Source organism: Nematolebias whitei, chromosome 21 (genome assembly GCF_014905685.2).
Source record: "Nematolebias whitei isolate Nwh7 chromosome 21, NemWhi1, whole genome shotgun sequence".
Lineage (NCBI taxonomy): Eukaryota > Metazoa > Chordata > Actinopteri > Cyprinodontiformes > Rivulidae > Nematolebias > Nematolebias whitei.
Genome location: NC_056518.1, coordinates 30,048,721 through 30,059,023, shown reverse-complemented (window position 1 = coordinate 30,059,023; position 10,303 = coordinate 30,048,721). Strand labels below are relative to the sequence as shown.

Here is a 10,303-nt window from a genome sequence, read left to right as displayed (position 1 = left end):
GTTAAAAACCAGCTGAAGACGACGTCACACGAACCAAACGTGTTTAAAACCAGCTGAAGACGACGTCACACAATTCAATTCAGTTTTTAGCATCAAGTCACAACAGAAGTCATCAGTCTCAGGGCAATGAACAGAAACATTCATATACAGTAGTCCCTCGCTACTTCGTAGTTCGTTTATTGCGAACTCGCTCTATCGCGGTTTTTCAAAATCAGTTTGGACATGACACATAATTGCCTGATTGATGGATGAGTCGCACGATCATCATGCAGTTTTTATTTAAAATAAATTATTTTAAATTATTTAGCACCTCCTGCGGCTTTGTGCAGCCCACACTGCAGGATAAACTTCCTGCTGCAGCTGAACAGCTGTTCAGCATGTAGAGCGGAGAAATGGGCGTGGCCAAGAGCGCTTGCTGGTGGCAAAGAGCTACTACTGTATATAAACATAAGTTAACAACATTATTTATCTGAGGAGCAGACTGCTTTAAATTTAACTCCATCGCAGAACTCTCAGAAGGTGACAGTGGAAAGGAAAAACTCCCTCATGAGGAAGAAACCTTTAGTAGAACCAGGCTCGTATCAAGCGGCCATCTGCTTCGACCAGCTGGTTTGAGAGGAACAGATACACAATGGCAGGTCAAGAATCACGTTAAGATAGAAATAGTATAAAATGAAAACTATTCCATTTTAAAAAATCATTTAAGGAAATAATGTCAATTTGTCCTCTAGTAGTCTAAGCCTATAGCAGCATAACAAGCTGATCCTAACTATAGGATTTATCAAAAAGGAAAGTCTTAGTCCCAGTCTTAAAACTGGACAATGTGTCAGCCTCATGGACACAAACTGGAAGTTGGTTCCACAAGAGAGGAGCCTGATAACTGAAAGATCTGCCTCCCGTTCTGCTTTTGGAAACTCTAGGAACCACAAGTAATCCTGCAGTCTGAGAGTGAAGATCTCTCACAAACCAAACTTGTTTAAAACTTTTATATTTTTGAATAATTTACCTTTATTTATAAACATTTTTATCATAGAAATGTATTGAAATCTGTTCAAATCCTCTAAGAACTTTATTATTATTATTATTATTTTAAATAAAAACTTTACTTATTTTTACTTAATTTATTTTATTTTTTATTAAAATTTTCTCTGAAATCTTCTTCGGCTACTGGCTCTGTTTTTGTCCTTTTGCTTCTTTTAGCTTTTTGTTTGCTAGCTTCTGCTTTTATCTACAGTTTTTAAAACGTTTCCTTAAAGCTGCAGTTCTGCTTATTTTAGCGACAGTTTTCTTTTTGTTCAGCAGAATCATTCTGCTTTCAGAGTTTTTGCAGAAAAAGTAAATTTGTTTGGTTTAAATCATTTCTAAAGAATTGGTATGTTTTGTCAATTAGGCTTTTTTTTGTGCTTACTGTTTCTTTTGTTTCTGGTAATAAAACATGTTCACCTTTTCCAACAACTCCAGGTTTTTTTTAGAAATGCTGTCTAGACTTTTTTTTGTCTCAAATAAAGTTTGAAGCCACAAATGTCCATTTTATAAATCAAAAACAGACAGAAGGTTTAAAGGAAAACCAGCTGCTGCAGATATTTAACATGAACTGAAGTCCTTTTCCTCCTCCTGGTTTTACTCAAACACTCAGCCCGGGGGGTTGGGGGGGTGGGGGGGGGGTCATACAATCTGTTTCGTCTAATGGAGAACAGGATTTCTGTTAAACATCCCGGTGTTAAATCATAGCAGGTAAAAAGCTTGTTGCTGCCATGAAAAGTCTCACTGCACGTCCAAGACAAGCTGCAGGTGGAAGTTTGACTTTTTACTGTCCCTGAGGACATTTTGACTCTGGAGACAGTTTATTGAGACAAGAACAAACACTTTGAAGATAAAATGTCTGTACAGAAATATGAAGAGTTTAGGTCTGACAGGAGCTGAACTGAGCATCCAGGAAACAAAAACAACAACAGCTGATCAACAGCTGATCAACACGTAGTATTCTAACAGACACCTGGTCTTAGCAGAGTCGATCTGGGCTAAGGAGATCTGGATCCTCAGTTCTGCCTATGACTCCAGAGGGTTCTCTGTCAGACACGGGAGGGGTCCTGTCTTTGGACTTGAGGGTCCTGTCTATCCATACTCAGGGACTAACCTTTGAATGGGAGGGGTCCTTCAGAGTCGGCTGCTGAGCTGAAACCTTCACTGAAGACGGAGTGAGACGAGTTGGACAGCGAGGCAGACGTCCCATCACTCAACTCGTAGAAACCTGGAGGAGAGACGAAACAAAGAGCTGATCATCTGATCTAAGAACAGACCTAAAGACAGGCCCACAGACAGACCTACAGACCTACAAACCTTTAATCTTCTAATTTTAACCTTTTTCTAGCTCAGATTTTTGTTTTACCTCCAAGTTTTTTTTATGTAATAAATTCAACTTTATTCCCAGAAACAGAGTTTTTATTTGAACTTTGTTTTCATCTGAAAGATTAGGATTTTCTGTCAGATCTTTTGATCTGAGAAGTTTCTGCTAATCTTCTTCGCCTGTTAGACTCTCAGAGAGCCCGTCGGTCAAGAGAATTAAATGAGCTGAGACAAATTACCGGAACTCGGTCTGCTGTCAGGTTCCGGCTGGACTTGAGACGCCTCGGGGTTCAGTCGCAGCTCCTGGATCTGTTGGTCCAGCTGGTGGAGCTGAGTGATCAGAGCAGCGTCTCTCCACCTCAGACGGTTCTGACAGAAACAAATAAAAACACATTTTCCTCCTGAGCTAATCAAAAAACAAGACTCCTACGCTAAAAGAGTTAAATCAGCTGAAACTCTGAGCTGACCTACAAACCTTTATTCTTCAGAACCAGAGGAACATCATTTCCTGTGACTGTGTTGCTGAATGATTTTAGTTGAAACCAGCTGGAAAGCTTTCATAGCTAAACTGTCAATGCAAACTGATTTGGAACAGCTGACATTTACTGAAAGCAGGAAAATACAAGCTGAAAGTACATATAGTAGAAAAACAGCTGAAATAGAAAAAGCTGAAGAGCAGATGTAGCAGAAATTAGCAAAATAAATAAGAAGAGAGAAAATAAACAAAATAAATCTGAAACTAGCTTAAAAGAAACTGAAATGAGCAGAAAAAGGCTAAAATTAATAAAAGAAATAAACTAAAAATAGCTGAAAAAGTAGAATAAAGCTAAATTTTGTAGAAAAAGGCTGAAAAAAGAACAGAAAATGTGAATTTAGTACAAACAAGATGAACGGAGCAGAATAAGGTGAAATAAACAGAAAGAGGCTGAACAGATAAAAAGCTGAAATGAGCTAAAGCTGAAAAGCTACAAAGATAAAATTAGCAGAAAGAAGCATAAAAATTGAAAATTATATAAATAAATATAAGACAGAAAGGAGATAATTAGCCAAAAAAAGTAATTAAAAAGACTCAAATTTGCAGAAAGATGAAAAAAAATCTCAATTTGTACGCATCCTTTATGATCGTCTATTGTTGTCATCACTCTTTGTTAAAATCAGGTTTCTCTTATGAGTCCCAGAGGCTCAGTGGGATTAACCTGTATAAATAAAGGTTGAATGAAAAAAAAGGAGCTGAAGGAAGCTGAAACAAGCAGAAAGAAGCTGAAAGGAGCTAAACCAGAACAAAAGCTGAAAGGAGCAGTAACAGGTTGTAAACAGCTCGAAGAGTTTGAAGGATGTGAAGAGAGCTCCATTCATTGTCAATGAGGAAAACATGGTACAAAAATACAAAGATAAATGTTTCAAAAAGTTAAACGTAAATACCAAAAGTCAGAGCAGGAATGTCCTGAATGAGCTGAACATTTTGATTTATGAATTGTAGAAACAGAATAAGAATTGCTGAACGAGCTACGTAAAAACGTAAAAACACACAACGGCCTCTTTGAGCCCAACAGATGGGAACAAATGTGTGAATTTTGTTAGCGGATCTAACGTTAGCGTAATCCAATTTAACGAAAGCTAAATGTTGCGCTAACAGTTTCCAAAGTTAGTGAAAATGATAATTTGCAAAACAAAAAGTTAGCTTCAATTAGTGGACTACTGCATATACTGTAGATATGGTGGTAGCCATGGATACTGACTGGCAACCCAGTTTTTGAGGGAAACTTTTTTATGCCAAGATGCAACTACACACCAAAATGGAAGTCGGTACCTCACTTATTTTTTTTATTATCGAGCTCACAATATGTACAGACAGAAAGACAAAGGGTAAAAGAAAGGTACCAAGTACGGAGCTCTGAGGCACACCTGAAGTGACGGGAGGGATCTGATGGATTTGAGTTGGACCGAGTACGACCCAGGAGATGGAGACAAAACCAGTCCAGGGATGTGTGGGTGATGGTACTCTTCATCACATACAGCAGCAGGTAGCTGTAGCACTTCCTGTACAGCTCAGACCACTTCTTACAGGAAAAATAACAAAACCAAAATGTTCTAAAACAATATTTGTATAAATCTAATGTTTCTGTCAAAATAAAAGCTGAAGGGATAAGAGCTGGAAGAGCTGATAAGCAAAACAATTTTGTTTTTGATCCTAATAAATTTGATAATATTTGCTTTTATTATTTTATGTTTTAAATATTTTTATTTTATATTTTGAATCCCCTCCTCGACCTGATTTTCAAGTCTGGTCTCTGTAGACCGCTTGGGACCTACCAGAACCAGGATGTTCTCCTCTGAGTCCAGCTGAGCCTCAAGGACCTCTTCCTCCTCCTGCAGGGCGGTCCGGACCAGCAGCTCCTGTCTCTGCCGGAGGAAGTCCAGTTCTCCCAGCACCAAGCCGATCAGCTCCAGACGGTCCCGAACCGAGCCCGACCGCTCGGCATCCTGTCGGTCCGGAGCTCGGTCCCGCCTGGAGGGTTCGGACTGCGGCATGTGTCTCTCTGGAGGATTAACCAGAACCGGATTCGAAGGAGTTCTGGAGCATCGTGGTGAGACCAGAACTCCTGCGGACCCCCCACCCACAAATCTGGTTCCGATACAAAACCCACCACCCAGCCAGCGGGAAACGGTTCTGCAGGTCAGTCCAGATCCAGATGAATCCAGTTAGTCCTTCAGGTCTCGGAACGAATCCAACCCGGACCAAAACCACCGGATAGACAGCTGTTCCTCCCAGACCCTCCTCCGGACCCGCTGATCCATCAGATCCAGACTCCGACCAAAACCATTGAGCCACGCCCCCTCACCCAGACTGCTGCCCATTGGAGTGACGTCATCCACACAACGTATTTTTCCTGTCAGTCCTTTCAAAATAAAACATTTTGTTGAATTTAACAGCTGATTCTGTCCGTCAGTCCACGTGTCCAAGACCCGATCTGGGTTTAGACCGTTCTGGTTTCAGATCCTATCTTTTGGGTCCAGCTCAGACCTGATCTGGGTTCAGAACCGATCCAGTTTCAGTCCATATCTTTGGGTCCAGCTCAGACCTGATCTAGTTTCAGTCAACATCTTTGGGTCCAGCTCAGACCTGGTCTGGGTTCAGACCTGATCCAGTTTCAGTCCACATCTTTGGGTCCATCTCAGACCTGTTAAAAGCACACTAGTGATGGAAGAGGCGGGGTTGCGTTGCCATGACTACAGAGGTAATCTTTTTTTCTGCTCCCGAGGCTGGCGAGGAATACCCAAAGAGCTTGTCCAGACTCTAAACTGGTTTTACAGAATCACCAGAGACTTAGTCCAGGTTCAGGAGAATCTCCTCACACAAGAACCTTTAGGGGAACTGGACTGTGAAAGTCTATGGGGTGCCATTTGTAAAGTTACACAGTCAAAAAATAACAGCAATAATTTGGTTTATTTACCTTTAATAAGAAAATATAAATAGTTTTTTGTTTTTTTCAAAGTCATATTTTCACCAGCAGCACGGTGGCACAACTGGTAGAGCTGCTGCCTCTCAGCGAGCAGGTCAATGGTTCAATATCCCGGTCCAGGGGCCTTTCTGGGTTGAGTTTGTATGTTCTCTCCATGCATGCGTGGGTTTCCTCCCACAGACCAAAAACATGCATGTTAGGCTGATTGGTAACTCTAAATTGTCCCTAGGTGTGAGTGAGAGAGTGAACGGTTGTTTGTCTCGTTTGTCTCTGTGTCCCTGTGATGGACTTGCGATCCATCCAGGGTGTACCTCGCCTCTCGCACAGTGATTGCCAGACATGGGCACCGGCGACCCCCGTGACCCAAAAATGGAAGAAGTGGGTAAAAGATAATGGATGGATATTTTCACCATGTTATTCATACATTTATAAATGTCATAGTTCCAAACTAAATATTTAGTTTACAAAATAAATATTTAACTTGCAAGTTAAATATTTAGTTAGTAAACTAATTAATGTGTAAATTAAGTATTTAATTTCCAAGCTAAATATTTATTTTCAAAACTAAACATTTAATTTCTAAGCTAAACATTTAATTTCCAAAATAAATATTTAATTTTCTAACTGAATATTTAACTCTCACCCAAGTATTTAATTTGCAAGCTAAATATTTAACTTGCAAGTTAAATATTTAGTTAGCAAATTAAATATTTAATTTAGGAATTAAATATTTAATTTAGGAATTAAATATTTAGCTTGGAAATTAAATTTTTAGCTTGGAAATTAAACATTTAATTTACACCTGAATATTTAGTTTACTAACTATATATTTAACTTGCAAGTTAAGCATCTAGTTCTTAAATTAAATATTTAGCTTGTAAATTAAATATTTATTCTGGAACTATGACATTTATAAATGTATGAATAACATGGTGAAAATATGACTTTGAAAAACAAAACAAAATACTTTTTCTCACATTAAAGGCTAAATAAAACAAAATATAGATGTTACTTTTTGACTGTGTATCTTTACAAATGGCACCCCATAAAAGTCCATCCCTGGATTGTGACAGATTATTGAACACATTTAAACACAAAGAGAGAAAATAAGAGTTTTAACTAAACTCAGCAGCTGCTTGTTGTAAAAAAAAAAAAAAAAAAAAAGATGACAGGACAAAATGGACCTGGAGACAAGGAGGATGATGAAGAACCGTGAAGAATGATTGATTTAAACCTGAGGGTCTGAGATGTTAAATTTACCTCTGATTTCCATCCAGCACGTCTGGACCACAGTTTCTGCTTCTTCTTGGTAATCTGGGTCAGATAAATACAGTATGTGTTGTTTTTGATCTGTTGGTGTTTTACGTATCAGGATTTGGACCCAAACAGGAACTTGTTGAAGTTCTCCTGAACGTGAAGCTTCGTCCTCGCCTCAGGCCTGAGATCAGTTAGTCTCTGACAGCTTCGTTAAAGCTGCAGTTCATTGAGAACATCAATCTGCACACAGCGCCTCAGGGAATCAATCCTGCGATCAATAACTGACTGAACTCTAAAAATAAAGATTTGTTTTGTTGGGTTCAAACATCAAACGGTTTTGATTGAACCAGAAAATATTTTACCTCTAACTTTGTGCTTTTATTGTGAAGGTAAGCTTCCTGTTCATGTCACAGCTGACTTCAGTGTGGGTCTCTACAACATTAAGAAGGGGGTAGGCTTCTCACATTTGTTCCTAAAATGGTGAACTTTGTTACTTTAATCATTTGATGTGTTTACATGAGCCACTGTGAACAAAATATGAGTTTATGGAATTTTCAAATCCTTGCATTTGGCTTTTATGTACATTTTACACATCATCCCAACCTTTTTTCAGAATTGGGTTGGTTTTATTCTCCTTTCTTCTTTAGTGAAACATTTTGCACTCTCCTGATTGTATAATAGCGACTACGATGAGATGACGGTGGATTTAATTTGTTTCCCAATGCAAGGAGCTGCTGCCTTTGTGCAAAGTTTGCAATAAAAATGACTTAACTGATCCTGGTTGGTTTATTTAACTCGGTTTGTTGTTTGAACCCGTGTCCACATCTAAATAAAAACAAGAGTAACGTATATGGCACATTACATGCCCGTCAACAAACTATTATACAACAATCTATAGCAGTGGAAAGACAAGAACTTTTTGAACTTTGACCTTGATTTGTGACCTTGACATTTATTCAGGGGTAATGAAATGTGTACAAGACATTCCTTCTAGTGATGATGTATATGTGTATGAAGATCATTAAATTTGCTTGAGGAAATCAGAAGTTATGGGCGGGACAAGGCAGACAGAGACCGTACCATAACCTGTCCACCTTTGGACGAGCGAATAAAAACATCACATGATCAATAATTATTTAATTCTCTTAATTGTTAATCAGAGAAAAATAAATTCATCTACAAATAATGTTCGAGGTGAAGAAGTTATGTGAAAGTTTTACTACAAGAAGCCATTTTACTTCATCCTTAACAGGTGGTCACAGGAAACAGGAAGTAACATGAGACAGGAAGTCTCAGGTGACAGGAAGTGTATCTGGCTGACCAGAGATGAGACCAACATCTGTCCTGTTTGATCAGAAGACATCGCTGGTGGAGGAGTCTGTATCTGCTGCAGCACTGGGGCGCTCCCTCCCTTCCTGCTCCTCCGGGGGTCTGATGGTTGGCAAGAAGGTGTCCATCTTCATGACTCCTCCTTGCTTTTCCTCTTTCTCCTGCTGTCCTGCTTTTCAAACAAACAGTCTAAATTTATTTACAACAGTCTGGATGCTTTCATAAACAAATATGAAGTTTCCTGTGAATCAAATCAAAGGTAAGAATTTGTTTGAGAACCCATCATTCACTTTGTAGAACAACTAACTTGTGGCGTTCCACTGGGATGAGTCTTTGGTCTCCTTCTGTTCTTTATGAACATGCTGGTTCCACCAGATTACTGGGTTAGTGCTACCATTGTTATACATGTTATATAAACTTCCTCCAGCCTTGAGGACTTTAATGTTACTTGTCTTAAATTCTGGGTCATTTTCTCTAAACTAGGTATGAAAAATAGTCCAACTGTGATCAGAATTTTGCAGACGAACTCAAACCCAACAGTCTCATCTCCCTGTTATTGATTTTAAAATCTTTCTGCTCACCTTAAAGCCTTAATTGGCTCTTTATCCAGAACCCATCTGAGCCCATATTGACCTGGTAAATTCCCTCTGGACCACTGAGATCTACAGTTTGGATTAGAGTCCAGTATTTGAGGGACTCAAACACATCAAATCTGCTGCTGTCTCTGTTCCTGAACACATTGGTATTTGTGAAAGACTTCAGCTAACTTCTCACATTTATCACAATTTTTTGTACTAAATCATTTGATAAAAATGTTTTTCTTTCATTGTAAGCTGTTGTTTTTCTCAAGGTTCCTGGATGAGAAGAACATTCAGATGTTTCTATCAGACGTTCCAGCTCTTTCTACTCTCAGATAAATCAGTCCAATGTTCAGATCCAGTCCAGCAGCTTGAAGAGGTGCAGGGACACAGAGGGAAAATAGAGAGATGCTTTCACAGATTAGCTTAAGGAGCTGGGTGTGATGAGCGAAGTGAAGGTTACATTGAACACTGAGGGATGTGGAAACACTCGGGTCTGCTCAGAGAGCCTCTAACGTCTGACCTCAGTTTCTGCTGAACGTGCCTTAATGTGTCCATCTTTAAAAAGAAAAGATGACAGAACATCTGAACAAAACACACCGTGAAAAGAAAACACACAGACAGTTAAAATGCTGCTTTCTGCCTGAAGAAAGAAATTGATTGAAACTGTGCTGTGGCCTTGCTCGTTCTCTGTTTCCATGGCAACACAACAACAATGCAGCTTTGCTGCAGCTCGATGAAACGTTCAAGCTATGAAAACTAAAAATACAAAGAAACAGACTTTACCTCCAAACGAACAAAAAACCCTCATGAGTCCACATTTACTAACCAGTGAGGCTTTTACTGACCACAGCGATGCGTTTACTGACTACAGTGATGTGTTTACTGACCAATGATATGTTTACTGACTGCAGTGATGTGTTTACTGACCAGTGGTGTGTTTAATGACCACAGTGATGGGTTTACTGACCAGTGACACATTTACTGACTACAGTGATGTGTTTACTGACCAGTAATGTGTTTACTGACCACAGTGATGGGTTTACTGACCAGTGACACATTTACTGACTACAGTGATGTGTTTACTGACCAGTCATGTGCTTATTGATCAGTGATATGTTTACTGACCACAGTGATGTGTTTACCGACTACAGTGACGTGTTTACTGACCAGTGATACATTTATTGACTGCAGTGATTTGTTTACTGACTGCAGTGATGCGTTTACTGACCAGTGATGCATTTACTGACTGCAGTGATTTGTTTACTGACTGCAGTGATGCGTTTACTGACTGCAGTGATGTGTTTACTGACTGCAGTGATGTGTTAA

General features: G+C 39.3%; 2 protein-coding genes across 2 annotated transcripts in view; both read right to left on the bottom strand.

The window, feature by feature from the left end:
• Positions 1-5,015, bottom strand: part of dact1 (dishevelled-binding antagonist of beta-catenin 1) — a 7,676-nt gene extending 2,661 nt beyond the window's left edge. Inside the window, exons 1-3 of the mRNA XM_037694698.1 lie at positions 4,660-5,015; positions 2,586-2,715; positions 2,138-2,251 (exon numbers count right to left, since the gene is read on the bottom strand). Of these exons, the coding sequence (XP_037550626.1) occupies positions 2,138-2,251; positions 2,586-2,715; positions 4,660-4,878 (463 nt within the window). The 5' untranslated portion in view covers positions 4,879-5,015. The remainder of the gene's footprint in view (positions 1-2,137; positions 2,252-2,585; positions 2,716-4,659) is intronic.
• A 3,309-nt stretch (positions 5,016-8,324) lies between these two features.
• Positions 8,325-10,303, bottom strand: part of kiaa0586 (KIAA0586 ortholog) — a 22,377-nt gene continuing 20,398 nt past the window's right edge. The window contains 1 exon segment of the mRNA XM_037694681.1: positions 8,325-8,568. Within this exon segment, the coding sequence (XP_037550609.1) occupies positions 8,420-8,568 (149 nt within the window). The 3' untranslated portion in view covers positions 8,325-8,419.